This window comes from Myiozetetes cayanensis, unplaced genomic scaffold (assembly GCF_022539395.1).
Source record: "Myiozetetes cayanensis isolate MyiCay16 unplaced genomic scaffold, myiCay2020 scf13, whole genome shotgun sequence".
Taxonomy (NCBI): domain Eukaryota; kingdom Metazoa; phylum Chordata; class Aves; order Passeriformes; family Tyrannidae; genus Myiozetetes; species Myiozetetes cayanensis.
This window is the reverse complement of record NW_026086937.1, coordinates 16,297,830-16,319,445: the sequence shown is the minus strand read 5'-3', so window position 1 is coordinate 16,319,445 and position 21,616 is coordinate 16,297,830. Positions and strand designations below refer to the sequence as shown.

The 21,616-nt window shown below is 41.1% G+C and overlaps 1 protein-coding gene across 2 annotated transcripts in view; it reads left to right on the top strand.

Annotated features, from left to right (window-relative positions):
- The first annotated feature begins 13,439 nt into the window (after positions 1–13,439).
- The window catches only part of FXR1 (FMR1 autosomal homolog 1), a 33,513-nt gene continuing 25,336 nt past the window's right edge, over positions 13,440–21,616 (top strand). The window contains exon 1 of one of the 2 annotated variants that reach the window (XM_050307830.1): positions 13,440–13,584. In XM_050307830.1, coding sequence (XP_050163787.1) covers positions 13,534–13,584 — 51 coding nt within the window. In that variant the 5' untranslated portion in view covers positions 13,440–13,533. The remainder of the gene's footprint in view (positions 13,585–21,616) is intronic. The other variant, XM_050307831.1, reaches the window with a different exon arrangement.

Sequence of the window (21,616 nt, the reverse complement as noted above, 5' to 3'; positions counted from 1 at the left end):
CTCCTGTGACGATCAAGCGTCGAGGTGCCTTAATTTCCTGAAGTGAGACAACGACTGAAGATGCTGAAAAGCACTGGTTGAGGTTGTCACAGAACCATTCCAGCAGAACCTGCCTTCTTTGAAATGTTCTCCATCACTTTTCGAGTTATTTTTTCCTTATGTTTTGTAGATCATCCCTATGGTTTCTAACACACAGCTCCTCCCTTCACCACTATAGCCTCACACTGTAGGCTACACTGGGTAAGCAGAAATCTTAAAGAAAGTGATTCAACAGCTCCTCGACCTGCCTCTGGCAGACTTTCTCTCATGTTAGTGCCTTGGAGGTATCACTAAGTGCAGGGAAATTCTCCAACTAATATTTGAGTGAAAAAGAGATCTTTGCTCAGTAGCATGGTAAGATTAAGCAGTAAAGAGGAGTTTTCTGCAGGAAATATAAACTGATCCTTAGCAGAGATGATCTTTCATTAGAAGTCCATGAAATAAAAGCAACACAGAGAAAATTGCATCAGGAAGATGAAGTGCAATTTGGGTGAAAGCATGGTCCTGAAACAACTGTCATATTGATCAGCAAAAAGTTTTTGATAGAACTGTTCTGTTAATTTGAAATCATTTTCACCTGCTTTTTGCTGTAGTGGGATAAGGCAAAGCAGAGATGTGTAGCCCTGGCAGCCGTGAGTTGGATCTGCTTTCCAAAGCCCTGTAACATCCTCCTGTCCAGCTGCAGGCTGTGTCCCTCCCCTCCCATCATCATCCTCTTCCACACAGTGCTCAAACCCACCTTCACTGCCTCACCTGGCAGCAGCTCTCCTGCCCTGTCCACCCCGCCCAAGACACCTCCAACCAATGCTGCACATTGGCACCTGCAGCAGCTCCTGGATCATCTCCCAAACAGTTTCCAGTCACCTCCACTGCATGAGCAGCCAGACTCTGCCCTTGGCCAACCACTCAGCTTTCATTTCCTCTGAAATGCCCTGCTACAGACCTAATTTCCTGCATCTGTAGACAGCTGCTGAAGAAGAGAGGAGGAAGAAGTGGGAAAGGGTCTGGGCAGAGAAGGTGAATGGCTGGAACTAGGATGGGAATATCTTATGGGACAATTCCAGCATAAGAGCTGTCTGGACTGTAGTGTTTTCACATATGGAAAATGAAGTTGGCCTTCTCCAGCTACAGATGTACCCCAACTGAGATAATGATCTTCTTCAATCCTTGCAAACATCAGAAATTTCATGTATGCTTTGAACTGAAGAGCTCAAACCTAGGAGAAGAAAAAAAATCTCAGCATTTTATACTGAAAGCAACTTATCTCTGAAGCTTGAACAAGCTGCACCAGTAACACTCTCAGCTGAACATGCAGATTCTTAGTTTGGTTTTGCTGATAACTAAAAATTAACAATTCAACATAAGTCTTAATATAGGCATCTTTCTGTCTGGCACCTGCAAGATTTTCCTCCAGTAGTTTCTCTCTCTTAATGCTGCAAACATCAGTGATAGCAATGACTGGTTCAGCAATGTATACCTTGAACTTCTCTTAAAAGGTTACATGTTAAAATGTCCCCAGACTGCATTCCCAGTGTTCAGAAAATGGAGAGTATCAAAACAAGAATGGGTATTTGGTTTATGGTATTCCTACTCCGATATGTGGATAGGCAGATATATGGGGGGTTTTTTGGTAATAAAGTTAACACTTTCTTTGTGTTCAGTCTTGATCTGCTGCCTTCTAACTGCATTTTACTCCATCTAATTTTTCCAGACCCAACCAGGTGAGAGAAACAATTGTTTTCACTTTTTTGTGTCCTGTCAACAGCATTATTTACTGCATTTCATATAATTACATGTATACAAATGTATTGAATGGGTAAATGATGGAAGTTGAAGTTTGAAAGACAAAAGCCTTGACTAACTGGAAGTAAAAGTATAAAATATGGATGCACATCGTGCAACACTGAAATACAAGCTCTAACTACAGTTTCAACTCCAAGGTTATGGAATAAGGTCTTGGATTGCATGTTTTCTAAACCCAGTGGCATAAAAAACCTATCCCTTGCTTTTAAACAAATTGAATTTTGTGCAGAATCATTGACAGACAGTGGTAATACAACTACTCTTCAGAGAATAATATGTAGAAAATCAAGTATGAAGTGTAATCTCATTATCAAAAAGAAGACAAAGCTTTGATGCCAACAGGAGTCCTTCTGTGGACTTTGATATAGAATTAATTTCTGTAATCTTAATTATTTTGCCTCTGTCTTACTAACTATATGGCACCATGAAACAGAGTTTCCCTCAGAGAGAGCAAACAGTTTGGGGATTTTCTTTTCTTTCTTTTTCAATTTTGTTTTGGTTTCAGTGGGAGTATTTGTTGTTGGCTGAGTTGCTGAGAGAGAAGTTAAGTGCCTCTGTCCTGGGGGACAGGAGAGTATGTGTGTGTCCTGTAAGAGAGATGCTGGTGGCATATTGGCCTCATGATGGATGCACAGGACTGAAGAGTGATAATTCATTCGAAATCCCCACTTGCGACATTTTGATGTGTTATGACAATATAATCTTGTGTGTTAATAACAGATTATAATATGTATATTTATGGGGCAGTATTTAGCCAGATGACATTTGCTTATGTAAATTCTACTACCTGTGTTTGAAACTGATAGTGGCTGTTATTTAATAGTGCTCCAAAAAGCATTTACAGCTTCAGACTTAGGTGAGAATGTGGGTTTCGAGAACTCCCTCCATGTTTATTTTTTTCCTACTCACTCCCTCTTCTAGAGGATTTCTAGAAAAATATATTGTCTCCAAGAACTCCAGTGTTCTAATTTGGTGATAATGATTTCATTTAGTTGTGTGCCCCTTTTTACAGTCTCGATTTAATGTGCCATTTTCTTCTGCCACACAGAACAGGGATGAGTGAGCAAGAACCAAAACTTTTCTGAAAACAGAAAGAAAGGCTTTATTATATGAAGCTTAAACAGAAAAGCAAGAGTGACAGGATTTCCATACAACTGAAAGATTATCTTCTTTAAATGTGTAACTCATGTTTGCTCTTTATGGGTAGATTGTTAGACTGTATGTTCAGCTCTCTCAAGAGGCATTTAGGACTTCAAATACAGTAATAAATTAATTTGCAAGATAGAGACAATAATGAAAGATTCGATTTCAAACCAGTGACGTGAAACTTTTGTGGAACTCTCAAACACTAAAACGCAGAAATGACAGCCTTATTTACTGGCATAAATGAACCCACCAGTGAAATAAAATACAAGATTGACAGCATTAGGAAGAGCAGTTCTTTTTTTTTTTTAATCTACAAAGAGATGTGACTTACAACAGCGTTACTGCCAGCTTTCCTCCACGTCACTTGGCCACCCCAACTCCCCCGAGAGGCCAATGACAACAAAGTGAGGGCAGATCAGAGACCTGGGGTATGCAGACCTTGCTTTTTCTGAGATAACTAAGGTTACTCTGGGCAGCAAGGAGGTGATGAGTTGACACCCATCATCTCAGAAAGGAAACCATTAATTTACTCAGAGGCCAGCACAAAGCTACCAGATGGGAACAGTTTTCTGTCACTGTCTATCAAGGCTGGAGCACAGTTCTCCAGCCTTCTGTGACATCAATTTTATGCTGAGAGCACAGCGGTCTCAAAAAACACTGAAGAGCCATTTACTTGTAAAGTATAAGAAACATCTGTCAGGGGCTAAAAGTGTTAAAGAAATGCTTAAGCGTACATTGAGTTGGCAGATTCTTAGGCTCAGACTACAGGAGAAGCATTAGCAGTGAAAGTCCACAAGATTTATCCTAATTTATCAGATTACTTCCTCAGAAAGTCTCCTTTTGAACTGCTCTTCAACAGAAGAACAAATGTGTAGACTTCAATGCTTAATAAAGCTAAAAGCTTCTCCCTGGGGTAATTGAAATTTTTCTATCAAAGGGTAGATAGACCTGGTTGCAGCTGCAACAAAGAAGAAACATATAAAGCCAAGTGGAAAGCAGTTAGACAGCATTGGTGGTGTAGGACCATTGAACATGGTCTTGCTAATTGGAATCTATAGCACAGGACATTCAACTACATGCTGGGCAAATGACCCTGAAAGTTTCAAGTCTATCTAGTGTAAAAAAAAAAAAAAAAAAGTTCAGATGTAAAAATAATCATAGGAATGATGGATTCTGTATCCTTGAATGGGCATAACCAACCAGAGATCTGGGTAACTGGCAAATTTCTTTTTTAAATAAGGCCCTTTGAGTCCCATATATGCATCTACTTTCACAAGCATTTCAAAACCCGTCTTCTAATAATTTCACACAGAGCTTTCAGAGCAGCAATGTTCAAAAGAATGAAAGTAATGAAACACAGCAAAGTTTTACATTTTTATTTCTGTACTTTGGGAAAATTCCTATTGAAGACAGAAGGCAGTTCAAATTGGAATTGCTTTACTGCCAACAAAAATGTGTGACTCTTGATCTAATGAAAAATTAGAGAGATTGAAAAGCAGAAGTAGACTTAGGAAGGATTTCAGCTACAGCAGGATGCAGCCCTTATTGCATTTGTAGTTCAAACTGTGATCTCTAAGGAGATCTAAATTGCTCCAGAGTGTGGAATTTAGGGTATTTGAGACTTTATTTTCTCAGAGGAACAAGTATGGGGAGCTAAGACATCAGGTTTTATTGCCACACATTTAGAAAGCATATTTTATTTTAATTTAAAATAAAATGTCATTTAATATAAAAATGTTAAAGTCTTAAAATCCTTGTCATGTGAATTAAAAGTTGTTCAAAATAGTTCCATGAAATGGAAATTGTGAATTATAATTTTTTTTAAGTTTCCAGTCCTGTAAACTGATTTGGATAAGCATACTTTTATTTTATACAGAAAAAGCTGTTGTATTTGTGATTGTTACTGGTTTGCACGGGCTCACTGGCTCAAAATCTAAACAGTCCTTCTCACATGCCCTTCAATTCTTTGTGAGCACTGAAGTATTTCTGGGAAGTAAAACAGCTGCAACCAAAAAAGCTGGAATTGCACCTTTGCTTCCCACTGTGCTAACACACGAGGCTGTCAGAAGAAGGGACCCACAAACACTGTGTTTGTCTCTGCTTGTTTGGTGTCCCTCAGAGGCAAAGGACTTCACTGAAAGGAGGGATATCTTAGCTTGGGTGCAAGGCTGAGTTCCAGGCTGTGCTGCTTGCCATGCAAATCCTGCCTCACGCAGAGCTTATTCCAGGATCTTGATGTGATGTAGCATTGACTGGGTGGTGCAGATGTGCTCACACAGTCCAGACAGTAAAGGAATTACAATCAAATTCCTGCTCCCGGATGGCAAAAAACCAGGTTTTAACTTTGGATCTCAAATACCAGTAAACATTATATAAGATATAAATTAGTCTATATTGTTGATTTCTTCAACCATCTTTTCTTCCATTCTTTTTTAGTGAGAAAAAGCATGTGAATATCACAGCTGGCCATTATGTATTTTCAGGTATTCCCCAGAACTGTTTCTCTCTTGCTTTTCCTCATTTATCACTTATTTTATCTATCTTCCTCTCTTACCTCATATTTTTCATTCATCAAACCTTTCTTTAATTCTAAATTTTTAATTTTTCTTCCACTGCTGTTTGAACTTTTCTTTCTTCTGTTGTTCTTTTCCCACTTGACTTTTCTCTTTTTATCATTTTCCTCCTCCTTGTTCCTATTTCTTTTCCTGCATATTTCATCCATTTGCACTAATCCTCCTCAGCCCCTCCATTTGACAGCTCTAATGCAGCTGGTTTCTGGCAATTAGCCACTTATTTTCCATTGTCTAAAGAAGCATTTTAAACCTTGAACAGAGGGACTCCTTTGCAAAGTACCAATTCATTCCAGCAGGAAAAGTCCAGGGCTGGAGATATAACTCCACTGAGACAGTACAGGACAAGCAGGCCTGTAAGGTTGTGGAAAGAGCAGGTTAAAGCAGTCTCAGCTTTTAGGGCTCAGATGATGAGTCTTATGGCAACAAATCACTGGTGAAATCACGTGCTGCAGTGTCTAACATGCCAGCAGCCTACAGCATTTGGCATCAGGGGATCAAACAACTGAAAAAAAAAGAAGTGGAATTATGCCAAAGACATGACATCCTGAGCATTCGTGCAAGAATGTTACTGATTGGAACCAAATGGATGGTCAGTTTTGGTGCGTTTATCAGAACTGTCTATTTTATCACCAAAGTAGCTTAATGAGCTCCCTTTTTCATCTCAACAGACAGGCAGTCTGGGAAAATGCTGTGCTATTAATAGAACGGTATTTTTAGAAGGATGGAAAAAAGAAAAAGGCAAGAGTCCAGATTTTATCCCACCCTCTACAATGGCATCTGTGATACAGCTGGAGCACACGTACCAAGGGAAGGTCATCTCAGTTGAGAGAGCAATCACAAAACCCACAGGAAACATATTTGAACTTCTCAGGAACTCATTTCACTGGAATACTGGCAGTCCCACACTGGCTCAACGTATCCAACAGCAGAGCTGGGTTTGAAGGATTTGTCTGAGTTACTAGTTACATCTTAAAATCATCAAAACGTGCAAGCCTAATCCCATATTCTGAGTATTAGTATTTAATTCCTTAAATCAGTGCCTATAAGGTTCCCCTGGTTTTTTGCAGGAGTTGAATGCAATCCATTTTGGGAGAAACTGATGTTGAGATGCTGCCAATGACATATCAACATTCTGAGTACTTTGTCTGTAAAATGCTTTTCTTTGCTTCTAGGCCACCAGGAGTCTGTATTTATCTGCAGTTTCTTTATAATAACAATACATAAACAAATACATATATATTTTATTTACATATACATGTACATTACATGTAGTATATATCTGTTGCTCTGTGGGTGTGAATTTTCAGAGAAACCGAAAATACATGTACACAGAATACTTTACATTATTGTTCTGCCAACAAATTTGAAGAAAACTTTCTTCTTAACTCCTTCCTTTCTTGAAGAGCACAGATTAAGCCAATTATTTAAAGATATTCTTATATTCCTTCAAGTCAGAGGCTAAATAAAACTCTTGCCTAAGTAATTTGCTGTACCGGGCCCTCAAAAAGTAAAGTGTGGCAAGACAGAAACCAGCTTTTGGAACTCTTGACAGCAGAGTACCTTGATCTGACAACTGATCTCTTTTTGAAATGAATTATTTTGTGCTTTAGATTATATCAGGTAATCCTGTAGGAACACAAATGAGCTTTTCAGTTTGTTTGCTTAGAGTCTCACACAAATGCATTGCTAACCCTCCTACCTGTGAGAACCCTCCTCGCTCTTCCAAACTGCATTTCTTCATTTGGATTGGTGTGCATCCCTCTGCTACTCCTGATACACCTTTAAGTGCTACTGTTTTGTGTTTTGATGTCCTGTGGCACTAAATTCCTACAGCTCTGATCATGGATTTATGGTAGCAACGTGCCCACTGTCCACTCTTTCTTGCAAATTTTGCTCAGGACTTCATTGCCTCTCTTTAACAGTAGGCCCTGACTTCACAAAATGAATACTAATGCTCAGAACCAGGTATTAAACATGCACATTTTGATGACTGCAGAAGGTACCTAGTAACTCATAACATGTACATCTACATTATCTGAAACCCTGCTCTGGTCCAGTCCAGCACTAGAAATGCAGACATTTCTGTACATGATGCTGGCACTAAAAGTTGGTCCAAAAGTTTCAAATCAAAACAAAGATACTCTGAGAATCAATAAAGGACCAAAATTGGATCAGCGACAAAGAAAAACTCTACTTTCCTTTCCTGTTTTCCACTGAAAGTATTCAGAAGACAGAAATTATGAATTTGGGTTTGTGTGGGTAACAAGAGTGATAGGAAGGATATAACTCTTTAACACTTGGAGATGAGAACTTCTAGGCTTGCCCATCTAAAGCTGATTGTATGGCAGGTTTCCCCACACCATTACATCCCCAGGACTGCAGACTCACCGCCGAGATCCCTCTGGTGCTCCGTGCACTTCTCATCCTGGCTTGGAACAAAGCCAAGCACAAGGTTTGCTTTTTCAGATCAGCTGCATCCACACCGGCATTCAAAAGAGGTAGATGTAAAGTGATAATGAATATTAGCAAACCAAGCCAAGCCCATGGAAGGTTGGATTGCGAATGGATGAGTTTCCGCCCATTGCATAAAGTCCATTAACCAGCAATGTTCTCGTCGGAGTTCATTAAAATTTCAGAGAAATGATTTTGCAGTTTCTTCCCGGTGCCAGGATGAACACTGAGTTTACAGCAGGCATTGCCTAGAGCTTCTCGGTGCTTTTAGAATGACATCAAACTTTTCATTTTATTTTGCTTACTTTCCTGTGCTGCTACTGACAAAAACGGGAAGGCCGGTCAAGCAATGGTAAGACAGAAATTCATCCAGTGTGAAAAAACAAGGTTCATATTGTTGTCATTCAGCGTGAAATTACTTTTACATAGTAGTCTGTTGCCTGGATGTATATTTTTCTTTTGCTGAATATGCACATTATCTTGTGGATTTTGAACAAATGAAACCTGAATGATATTACTCATTATTACTTCAGCATAAATACAGACTGTAGTCATAACCAATTTTCTTTTAATATCATTTCTTGATGTCTTCCTTATGTAATTTAATAAGCTCAGTGACTTTTTCTTTTTTAGACTGCAGTAACAGGAAGTAGAAAATAATAGTAAACACCCACTGCATTCTGTGGATTCTTAACACTTTTTATCCATCTAAACTTAGGAGGTTTTTAACCCTATAATTCCAAGTAATTTTAAGTTCATTGTGTCCAGACAGATCAGTGTAAATTCTATCAGCTGTAATACACAAAAAAATAAATTAGCTCCAAAGATTTTTCCCTTTCAACATAAGTGCAAATAACTACAAAAGTTCATTTACAATCAGAGGAACTCCTATGATTTATTAGTGCTCTGATTTCCATACCAGACAGAGGGTTTGAAACTGCACTGCACAAAAATGTTTTTACATACATGCACTTAGCAACACCTTTTGTGGGTCCTATTTTCAGAAGTGGTGTCTGCTTACAGTACTTGCAGATGTGGCTGGGCATGGAATACGTGGTTCAGTGAACCTCCAGACAAATATTCATTCATTAGTAAAGGTCAGGAATGCAGCTGTGAAAGGCTGATGAAAAATGGGATGAAAAATGGTAGAGATTCTTCTTCAGCTCAATATTCCAGGAGTGCAAAAATCACAGTGAAGGACAGACCAAAACAAAACACAAGTTTTTCTATAGGAGTTTTCTTTCCATTTTTACGACAGACTACAGACTCCTTACACAGCCCATCAGGACAATTGGTATCAAGGCCATATGTCTTTATATTGGTGTTGTACATTGGATAAACTGGAGGTGATTTTACAAGTTTCATAAACTTCCTTCTCCCACCCAAGCACAACTTGTGGAACAAAGAAAACATACATATAAATGAGTAAACTCTGTACACTTAGAAACAGGTAATTTTCCAAAAGAACTTCTCCAAGACTTTTTCTGAGTTGTAATGTAGTTTTGTCATTTGGTAAGACACGAGGCCAATATGATCTTGTCTCATGGTATCTTTCAAACATCTGGGTTGCTTGTCTCCTCTGAGAATTAGGGATGCACAGCAATTTACAGAAGGTCTTGGTGCTGCCTCTTGCCTAAGCTTCTGGTTGGAAGGTTGGAAGTCTCTGTGTGGATGTATCAGCCTTCTGCCAAAATTTCAGAATGAGCAGCGGAACCAAAAAGGTTTTTACCCACTTAAAGGCAAAAGTAGATTAATTTTTTATGCTTATTTTATTTTTTATGGCACAAGTTGCTAAGTGTGTCAGCACTTCCTTTCCCTGAATGGAATGTAAGACCCAGGTTGTTACATTGTGTTTGCAAGTAAAGGTGTAACTCTGAATTTCGTTGACTTTGATTTTTGCCTTTTTTTTTGTTTGTTTTACAAAATGTGCTAAGAAAGGCTGCTTCTGGGATTTTATTTTACTGAAGGGTAGGCAATATGCTCAGTAAAACAACACAATGGCCCTGGTTTTGGCATCAGAAAAGGCACTAAAGTTAATTGGCAGCAAAGTAACTAGTAGTTAAAAACTACAACATTTTTTTCCAACATGAACTCTCAGCCTACCAGCAGTGTAAGAGGGCTACCAATTTCTGCATCTTTTCATAACTAAATATAATCTTACTTTAAGAGGTAACTATTCTTAGCAGTTGTGTTGATTATTTCATAGTTCTCTCACTCTTGCCCAAGTCCCTGAAAATGGCTAAAATTTGTCAGCTTTTGGGTGAGGTGAATATTTAACAAAGTGGGATGTCAGAAGGTCCCAGAATGACATTTCCATTCTGACCCTCAGTGACACAGTTGACAACATTTCCATGAATTCATTTCTGTATGAACTGGAGCAAACTCAATATTGATTTCAAAGTTGCTAGTGATAGGAATCTAAGGAGGCCTTTATATTTTTTTGTTCTTCCTGGGTACTTATAGATTGTAGAAAAAATAATTCTTTCCATGTATTAAAACTCTGCTTTGATACTGTTTTACAGTGAGTTACATTTTCAATCTTTGGTTTTATGGCTTTTTCCTGAACCCTCTCCAGCATATCCACATACTTCTTGAATTTTAGACATGGCATTTGGAAGGATGGGAGTATGAGTTGGTTGTTTATTTGCAGATGTCAATACTTTCAAAGTTTTCTATCTTGGTTTATATTGCTCATGATATGTCACCATCATAAATGCTTTTACCATCCAAAAAGTAGGCAGGCTATATTAACTTTCATTAATTAATTTTGAAAGGTTGTTCCTGAAACTTCCTTAGCCTCCCATTCTAAAGTCCCATTTCCAAGTTTATTAATGCTATTTGGGGGTCTTTTCACTAGTCATGTTTTCTGCCTTTTGTAGCCTCAGTCTCTCACTGATCGTTATCCCCTTTGTGTACCTTGATGTATTTGAAGACAACAATCCCTCTGTATTTAATCCTTCACCCTTCACTTTGCTCACTCAAATAAGCAAACCTTTTCCTGATCTTTCCAACCAAGAAAGGGGTACAGAATCCTGCTATTTCCTGCTTACTGTCCTTCTGGCATGTTCAAACTTGCTCTCCCTCCTGAGCTGTGGAAGTTTCAACAGAGGACAGAGAGTGGTTCAACCAGATTTACCCAGGGCATTTCCCCGACCAGAATGGCTCCAGGAAATGGAGGTGGTAGTTTCATGTTTTGCGAAATGAAACCAAAAGATTAGTCACCTTACCACATCTTGTGAAAGAAGTTGTACGTAGCTACTATCAGAGGAAGACCCTTGAGTTCCTGAAGAAGAATAAAGATCCTCCCTTTTCTTATTTCATTAAATACTTAGAGTAATTCAATTTAGTAGTTACTTCTAATTTATATTAAGTGAAAACTAAACTTAGAACAGATTCATCCTCTACATTCTAGCTGATGTGCTGCAAACTATTATGGCCCACAACCTGCTAACAGCCCTCCTTTACCCCCATTTCACCCAGGCATAGCAATTGCCTCAATATTAACATGTAAACAACCCTACCACTTACACGCTCTTCTAGAAAAACAAATTTTATCAGGCAAATTCAGATGCAGATTGCATTGGCTCCAGCTGGTTCTCCTTATCATTAATGACCAGAACTGTCCCCCACTTCTGCAAATGTGGACCCAGGCACCTCACTCAGTTCTGGAGTGATTGCTTTTATCTGTGTCCTGTTTTCACTCCTGAGGACAGCAGCAGCTCACGTGTAGTTTATTTATGTTTGGTTTTTTTTTTCTTTTTAAACCCCAGACACCATTTTTTAACAGTTGACACTGAGACTCTGTGTCTTGGTAGCTAAATAAATGAACCTCAGGCTATTCAGTCTTGGGGTGACGAAAATTTTTGGTGTTGAATTTTTGTAGCACAACTGTTTGGTTCATATTATCAGGTTCCATACTTATCCTGGAAAGTCCTGAGCAGCCTCTGCCAACATGGAAGGGGGCACCTACCATATTAAAGAAGGGTTCTCTTCCCCATGCATGGCCTAGGCACCACAGACAGAATAAATTGTGGGTAATTTATAAAGATTTAAACAATACTAAGAACAAGATGTACCCTCCAACATTCACGTGGAACGTATATTATTCAGGAATGAGAATATTCATGCACACAGCATGGGAAAAAAAATCCATGATATTGGTTGAACCTGTATTTTTCTTTCTGTTAGGGCACTTCAGAATCACAGAATCATAGAAATGTTAGGAGTGGAAAAGACCTCTAGGATCATCACGTCCAACCCAGTGCTGTGCTGTTCCCTACTAAACCATGTCCCCAAGTGTCACGGCCACAGGTTCCTTGACCATTTTGAGCATTTGTGACTCCTTATTCACTAGCCAGATTCCTCAACACTTTTGGGCCTGTATTACCCAAAATCCTCCCCCCTCTGACATACATGGCACAAAAACTGCAGTGGGAGATTAACAGGGAGAAACTAAAACCGAAAACATCTAATGGGTAAAATACCATCATGTCCCCCTGGTCATTTGGGGCTGATGTCCAACAGAAAGGATCAGTAGAAAAGGCATTTGAAAGTGCCATTATTGAAATGGCCCTAGGCTGAGACAGGGGAGATTCAGATGAGATATTAGAAAAAAACATTTTCACTGTTTGGGTGGTCAGGCATTGGAATGGTTTGCCCAGAGAGGTGGTGGAGTCTCCATCCCTGGAGGTGTTTAAGAGGCATCTGGATCTGGTGCTGGGTGATGTGCTCAGTGGTTTAGGGGTTACAATGGCAGTGCTGGGTTGGTGGTTGGACTTGATGGTCTTAAAGGTCTCTTCCCACCCTGATGACTCCATGGTTCTATATTTAAAGCTAATGCAAAACCATATGCATTTTGGCAAAGGCACAGGCCGTTCATCAGGCTCTGCATGACTAAGCTTATGTGAGCATCCAGCTCGCAGCACAATTCGCGTCCGAGTGTGTGGTGAGGGCCATCGACCGGCACAGGCATTTTATATCTTTTATTTTTCCTGGGGGAGGCAGGCAGGACAGCCCACACCCTGCGTGAGCAGGGCGGGGCAGGGCAGGGCGGGCACCCTCGGGGGCTGCGTGAGGGACAAAGCCGGGCCCGGCGCAGGGATATCGGGCACCATCTTGACACGCCCGGCCCCGGGGGCAGCTCGGGAGCCGAAGGCGTCCCCTCAGGCCCGGCCTTCCCGAGGACCGTTCGTTAAAACAGGAGCAGCCCCGCTCCGCATTGTCCGCGCAGCGCCGGCCCCGCCGCCCCCCTCACGCGGCCGCTCCCGCGCTCCCCCCTCAGCGCCGGCGGGCGGGGAGGGAACAGCGGGGAGCCCTCCCCGGGAGCCCCGTCCCGCAGGGAACGCCCCGCTCCGCCGGCGCCGGGCATCCCTTCCCGGGACCCCGTCCCGCAGGGCCCGCCCCGCCGAGCAGCGGGAGGAGCGGGAGGAGCCGGGGGGCGGAGGGGGCGGGCGGCGCTCCCTCGCTCCCCCCGCGGTGACAGTTTCTAGAAGCTCGTCCCGGCGTCCTTTGCGGCCCCAACATGGAGGAGCTGACGGTGGAAGTGCGCGGCTCCAACGGGGCCTTCTACAAGGTACCGGCGGCGGGGGCTCCGCGCCCGGCGGGGCTGGGGCTGCGGGGCCGCGGGGGAGGGCGCGGGCAGCGGGGAAGGTGCGGGGGCCGCGGGTCGGGGGCGGCGGGGATGGAGCGGGGCGGCGGCGGCGGCGGCGGGGCGGCGGTGACGGGGCTGGCGAGGGCTGCGCTCAGGGAGGGTCGTGGTGGGAAGGCAGAGCCGCCGGCGGGGCCGGGGAATTCCCCGGGCCTTCGTTTTGGGGAGGGTGGGTGGGCGTGTGGGGATGGGAGGGGGTTGGTTTGTCGAGATGTGGGGGGTTTTGGGTGGCATGGGGCGAGCCGGGGCGGTAGTAATGATTTTTTTAAAATGTATAAAATAATTTTTTTTTGAGATTTCGAGTTTATTTATGCCGTCAGAAATCTTCCTTCACCATCACCCTCTCTGGAATGTCAGGATGGTACAGGATCAATGCAGAATACTCTCAGCTGTTGCCTGTCAGTCATTTTCCCTTAAGCCTGGCTTCAGATGTTTAAGAATCCCAGCTCTTTTTATGGCAATAGCCTCCTGTCTTCCTTTGCAGAAGGGCTGATTCCAGCCGGTATTGTGAGCACGCAGCGTGGCTGTGTTCTGGGAGGATTTAATCTCGGGACTCTCTTTAGCTGTTGTGCCCAACCACATGCACAGGCCAGTGTTGCACTGGGGGGCGTGGGGTTGTCCTTTTCTTTTTTTTTTCCCCCTCTGAATTTCCTGTGTGCAGCTGTGGATTTGGCTTGGAAGTCATGTGGTAATTGTACAGTATGTGCAGGCAGTTGGTTTTAAGGGATTGGAACCAGCTGACTTTAGGAGTTAGTTTTTTCAACTGGCCATGACAAATGGGAGATACTCTTTTCCCATGGGGAAAGAGTAACTTGCATCCCCTTGGTAGGGAACCCTCTGAAATTTTTTACTAAAATCAGTGGATAATAAATTTTCTAAATCAGGTACCTTTTTTTGTTGAACTCAAAGTAACAAACACAGAATCCCACATTAGAACCATTTGCATCTGGAACAGGATACTCTGAAATAGAATTATTTTTTTTTCACTCCTTCCACTGCCCCTTAGGAAGCCCAGAATTTGGAAACACTCTTCTTAGCTTTGTGATCTTGGACGAGTTTACAAACCATGGATTAGTTGTTTCTTCTGCTTAAGAGGAATGTGAGTCTCATGGGAGTATGAGCAGGTGTGCTGAATTCTTGGACTGAAGGGATATGCTTGCACAGAATTTATTACAATATGCCCGATGTAAAATCTGCAACGATGACATCTCCTCCTAAGTCAGTGAGAATTGTCAGACCTGGATTAGGACTGTTGTGTTTTAGCCATATGAACACTGACTAACAAAAGCAGAAGTTTTAATTAAAAATGGCAGAATGGCTTTGAGATCAATGAAATGAGGATTAAGTCTAGTGGTGGTGTCTTCATGGTGGATGAAGGCAGGTTAGAGTGATTGGATACACAGAGATCAAAGCCTCAATTCAGAGTAATCCACTGTTGATGTGGAGGAGAAAAAAAACCCTCAAAAAAACCCAAACCAAATAGACCAAAGAAACACAATTTTAAAAGGTTATTCTTGTGAGCTACATGCAGTGAAATGTGTCAGTGACTCCATTTTGTGGAGTTGAAGTAGGCAGAGGTTCTGCATGTATTTTGGAACTAGGTAACACTCTTAGCCACTTGCTGTTTAAAGTTTCTGAAGCAAAGGAGGGAGGTGTGTCTCTCATTTAGGAAGCACTGATCCTGCTATGTGCAAGATAATGAGAAGAGGCTCGTGTCGTCTGAGGCACATGACATTGTATGGAAGGTGGCAAAAGTTTTCTAAAGAGAAAAGCAAAATTTGTAAGATGGAATGAAATTGAGGTTTGCCCTTAGTCTGAATTCAGAGTTATTAGCACAACGTACCTCCAGGCACACGAGATGAGAAAGATCCTGCTATGCCAACAGAGAAAAAACGCAAAATAATTATGTGAACAGTAACATGAGAGTTTGGTTTTTTTTAATGAGTTGTTATTATGGTCTGCAACTTGGCTGTAGTAGAACAAATGTAGTGCTTAAATCTGTTGGAGCATTGTAGTGGGTTTTCAATACTTACTAGAGGTATGACCATGGTAAATGATACTCTACATAGATTCTTTTGTTCCTCTAATAATTGTTCTTCAGTTTTAAGGAGGAGTTCTTTGTACATGTTGGAAGAACGTACATTGTATGTGTGCATTATGAACGTACATTATATGTGGATACACTGTGGTTGCTATAAATTTTTAGTACAGAAAATTAGGTTCTTTATTAAAATACGTGAAAACTCAAAATGCTTTTCATGATGCATGAATCCATGGACAACAGTTGTGGTTATGGTAGAACCCAAGGTACCTTTTTGAATTTTTGTATAAGAGAAAGCATAATTAGGATCTAATTTTAAACTCCTATTTCTAAATAACCAAACTTAATTTATGCTTTCTTCTTTTTTCATTGCTTTCCATAAATGATATAATCTGGAGAACAGGATGGCATTTAGCTTGTGTTTTATCCCAGGTTCTCAACCACTACACAGCAGGGCTAGTGTTCAGCCACTTCCTGGAGTTCAGAAGACTTTGCATGTACATATTGAGGATCTGTTGTCTTTGGAGAACAGATGGCACTGATGGGACTTGAAGTGGTGATGGACTTGGCAAAAATGGGGAGTTTTGTGCTATGGAACAGAGAGGAGAACAGACAGGGTAGTTAAGGGTTTGCGTATGTTTGAGGTGCATTGAGGGCTTCCTGAGAGCAGAACAGTTGATGGTTTTTAGGTGAGGGCTAGATGGCAGGTTAGTTTTTGTCTTTGGGACGTTAGAGTAGACTTTTTTCGTATGTGAAATGATCAAAAGTACCTGGATTTCTTTGGCCTCTGTGTGAGTTGAGGAGAGTGGAAGCTGAATACTCCCAGCCTCCTCTTGGCCTGACTGCAGTGTTGGTAGGATGATGGTTCTCTGTGTCATTAAGGTCACGAAGTAGTTCACAGACTCACAGAGGATTGAGGCTGGCAGAGACTGGGAATTCATCTGGTCCATACCCCTGCTCAGGCAGGGCCACCTAGAGCCAGTCACCCATGTCCAGATGGCTTTTGAATATCTCAGAGGATGGAGAGTCTACAACCTCCCAGACAAACTGTGCTTCTGCTCAGTCATTCTCATGGTAAAAAAAAAAAGTTTCCTAACATTCCTACAGAAATTCCTGTGTTCCAGTTTGTGCCCATTGCCTCTGGACCTGCCAGTTGTAGAGGGCTTTTGGAAGAACAAGGCTAAAGCTTCTGTTTCACGCAGTATCTCCATCAGCCTGTGTGTGCTGCCTTGTATGCAAATCAGAGCCCTGGGGATGCACTTTATTCATGAGGACAGCTGTCAGCTGCTGTGAAATAGGTTGGGCCTTACAGTGAGATCCAGGGTACATAAATTGAACACCAGATCACTTCCTCTATTTGAGTCTTTCAGTAGAATCTGAATAGCTCTGAAATCCCTTGCATTCTTCCTTGTAGGGACTTGAATGTGCTAGAACACATTCAGTGGTGCTGCATGCCCTTGTGTTCTTCTAGTAGTAGCTCTTTAGAATATATAAGGGCATAAAATAAATAAAAGCATGAATTAGAACGGAACGCAACCTTTAATTTACAGGTTCTGAAGTGCTTCCTTGTTGTCCTGTTCCTCTTTCTTGAGGTGCAGTTGTTCTGCTAACAGGACTAAGCTAAGTGTTGGTAGCAGGAGTTGGCACTGGCCTCAAGGTAGAGACTAGCCAAAATATGACTAAGGGGAAAAAGTGATGAATGAGAAGTACACACCATTTCTCCACATGTAGAGTCAAAACATGATGAGCAATTCTGTGGGAGAGTTTATGCATCAATAAAAATATGATTATTTTTTAATTTCTCTTACAGTTTTTAATTAGCGGCTTTGAGAACAGCTTGAGTTGTTTTGAGTGGCTTTTAGCTCCATGGCTATTAAACTAGGAACTTGTCATTAGGAGTGTAGCTTACACAGTTATTCATCCACAACTACTATACCAGGGAACATAGAAACTGGAATAACCTTTGGCTTTTCCTTTGAAAGTCTCAACTGTGTTATGACAGTCAGCATTTTTTAGTTACATCTAGCCCTATATCTGTATGGTTGGGAAATTTCAGACATTTTAAAGGTGCTGGTGATCTCTTGAGAGTTGTGTAGAGTCCTGCAAGAAGTAGCTGTAGTCATTGTTGCTGTTGAGAAGCCATTTGCTTGAACCTTTCAGGGAGATGCCAGAGGCAGTGCTTATTGATTGCTGAGGTACCTGATCAGTGGAGGGTGTCTTCTGGAAGTTTTGCCCTTTGGGAATATGCTTATGAAGAAAGCAGTATAAGCAATGAGTCATTTAGACTTCCATGAGTAAGCCTAAACCAGGGGATTCAGTGCTGAAGTTCTTGCATAACTGTCAGAAGGATCCTTGAATTTACATGTTGTAATGATTGTGATTGTGAATGGAAATAAGTAGTAATGTCATAAATGAAACTAAAATGGATATGATAGTATTTTTCTTACCTAATGCCTGTTTGTAATGTTTGTGTTTTGCAGCAAACTGCAGCTGCTGGCTTTTATCAATTCCTTGTATAAGCAGGTGCAGCTAATCACTCCTAATGAAAATAATACTTCACCAAGTTCATTCTTTTCTGTCAAGTGATTTGATTATTTACAAGTTTCTTGCATTTGCTTTGATTTATTTTCTTTTTTTGTTTCCTTGGGGGCTCAGCATGAGATACATGGAATAATTATTACTGAGGGATGTATTTGTTACATGAAACAGTTGTGTATCAGTGTTAGTTAGAAATAGGAAGGCTTCTTGCATCTGAAAAGGAGGGAAGGACTTGGTAACTGGATATAGGCTGCTTGACCTTTATGTCACTGGTTCAGAAACAGTCCATGGTACCAGATGCCCAAGTGTTTGCTGTTTGGAATTGAGTCAGCAGTGGGTAAGGTGATATTAATATGGTTTTTAGTGTGCAGGTATGTGGGACTCAAAAGTCAGTGCAGTGGTTGTTCCTGGAAAGAAAGTTTGCAGCTAAACTAACAGCACCTCATTTTTAGATTTGACCACCCTACTTGGGGATCAGATAAATTTAAGAAAGCAGAATGCAGAGGGAACTTGGATTGCCTGTTTTACACATTTTGTGATTTTGCCTGGAACTGGATTTAAAAAAAGGTAGTGTCTATGTGTGTGGGTATATATATATGTGTGTGTGTATATATATATACACACAGACACAGAGACATACAGTTCACTGTAAGGGCACTTCAGTAAGTCTTGATCCGTTTATGTTATCAGCAGATCCTAATCCTAAATCCATGAGCAAAACCCAGGTAAAAGGGAAAGAGAGTGTCTGTTATGAAATGAAGTCTCAGCTGCAGTGATTTTGGTGGCAGATGATTCGTTCACAGTTCCCTGCCCTGTTCCCTCTGCTCTCGGTGCAGCTCTGTGTTAGATTTGCTGGGTCTCTGATCCTGTCCTTTCCAGGTGCTGCTGTTGGGAGCCCAGCTCCTGCCAAGTGAGTGGCAGAGACAGGTCTGAACCCAAGTGCCTGTGGAGCCAGCAGGACATTAATAGCTGGAGTACAGTACAGACTCCTGCTTCCTGAGCTGGGCTGCAGCGAGCAGGGCATACATGGACTGCCAGAGATCCTGCTCCCAGTGCACGGAGTGACTGACACTGATATCTGCACAGGCCAAATCTGGGCTCTGGCAAGATGAAGTCATGCCGATTTTTCTTCCCTTTTTGCCCTCCACAGTTTTGTAGGTGGTGTAAAACACACTCACAGGGTATGTGTAAGCTTGCTTGTTCACAGTACAGTTCCTCACTATGTGTTTTGATGCCACTGTGTTTATTGATTGTATGTTTGGTGGTCTCTTGTTAGATCTGCCTCATTCCTTTATGGGGAATGAAGATACATGGAGCGATATGTTAGGAACATAGGACTCCTCAAACTTAGGTGCTGGCATTATCTGTCTTAGGCAACACTGCTAAATTAGATTTCAATAATGGAGTACTTTGTTCATTTGAGCAGAAGTTAAGGTGATGCATCATTACTTAATTTAGTAGAGAATGTTTTTGATACAATATCAGGCATGACTAGTGCAAATCTATTTATATAGACTACCTCATTGATATACTCCCTAATTGAAAAGCAGGATATTTACTTCTCTGTTTTATGTGTATCACAACCTTTCTGAAGAAATCCTTGTGAATTCATGAGATTTACTATAATTTTTGATGTAAAAGAATCTGTTTTGTATTGTGAAATATCTTAATGTCATGGGGTTTTTTGTAAACCTTTTTTTTTTTAAATTAAATAATCCTAGGCTCTTGGAACACTTCTTTTAAAACTACACCGAATCTCATCCCAACATGCATGAAATCTGTTTCACTTTTTTATCTTGAAGTTGTGACAGCTGATTAATGTGTATAGTCAAGATTGTAGGTAAGAAAATAATATGCAGGAATTTTATTTTAAACCAGTGTTCTGATGATCCTTTGGCCCCCTTCTTGGCAATAGTGGAGTAATTTCTTAGAGAGCTGTATTTAAAACCTATGTTTGATTCTTATTATTTCTAGTTACAAGTGAACCATGCAGTCTGTAGTACCTCAGAGGCTGCTGTGCTTCAGTTCCTATAAATGTGATCTCATCCCCACAGCTGTAAGGAAATTGATAATAGTAGGAAGAATGTACTTGGGATTTTTGACTTTTATGTTACTCCTTCACTGTTAGTCCTGTGTTCATCTGATCAGATTTTTTTTCAGGCATCACAACAGTATAATTATTTAATGATTATGCAATTTTATTTAATACTTCACAGATGTGCATTTCTGACCTGAAGTGCATACTTCATAAATGTTATACTTGATTTTGAGTATTTCTCGTATGTAAATACTAGGGAGTGAAAGAGTTTGGGAATACCAGCTGGAAAAACTGTTCAGGTAATTCCAAGGCAGTTCCTGCCCACGTGTCTGCCATGAGTCTGCGTTATATTCTCCTGTGGGAGGGGAGAGCAGAGCGCACACTTTGAACGAAAAGACTCTGTGAAAGGAGTTCCTGAAACCCACATGGGCCTGTAAAATGCACAGACTCTTTGTTGGAATTTGTACTTTAGATTTTATTAAAAAGTGCCCAGTGCTCCTGTTTGTGCAGCTGACGTTTGTGCAGTGTCAGCTGCTGGTCTGCTGAGAGCCATATCTCTGCACTGCTGCTCCACTTCAGCTCTGGCATTCTTCAGTGGGGCTGAGCTTGAAAGGTGACTAGGAATACTGAACCTATTTGTGCCTTACACAGAAAGCCACATTCACCTGGCAATGGGCTCATTGTCTGAAATAATTTGATTCCTTTTTTGCACTTCTTTTGTCTTATTAATGAAATCTGTAGGTAGTCAGTGGATTCAGGACTTTCTAAACTCGATAGAGCATTAAATTTTGAATATTTTTCAGATGTTTTAAGGTACCTGATTGATTCTGAAGTTGTGTTTTTTAACAAAGGAAAGAACTGAATTCAGATCTGCAGAATAAATTTTTAGCTACCATAGGCTGACCTTAGCAACTAAAGACATATTGAGCACTCTGAGAACACAAAGTAACATAAATAAGAGATCAGGTTCAGCTATGAATTAAAGCTGCATAAAGAGACAAAGACTAACTTTGAATCACGGTCTCTTGGAATGCAGATAAATGGCTGCTAATCTCGCTCTGTAAATACTGCTTTCTGTTGATAAGTTGTCATGTAGCGGAATGCTGGACAGCCTGACGTTGGTTTGCAGTGCTGTGGCTGGGGTGTTTTGCCCCTGAATAGAGTTTGAATGAATTGTAGTAAAATAAGTGTTATTTCCTGCACTTTATACCATGCTAATTTGTCCCCATGTGGAGCCTTGTTTAAAGGGGACATTTTGTAGCATGAATTTGGTAGTAGTTCTGCTTTTCCTCTGTTGCTGGCTTATACATACTTAAGGCAGTAAAATTTTGTGTGCTCTT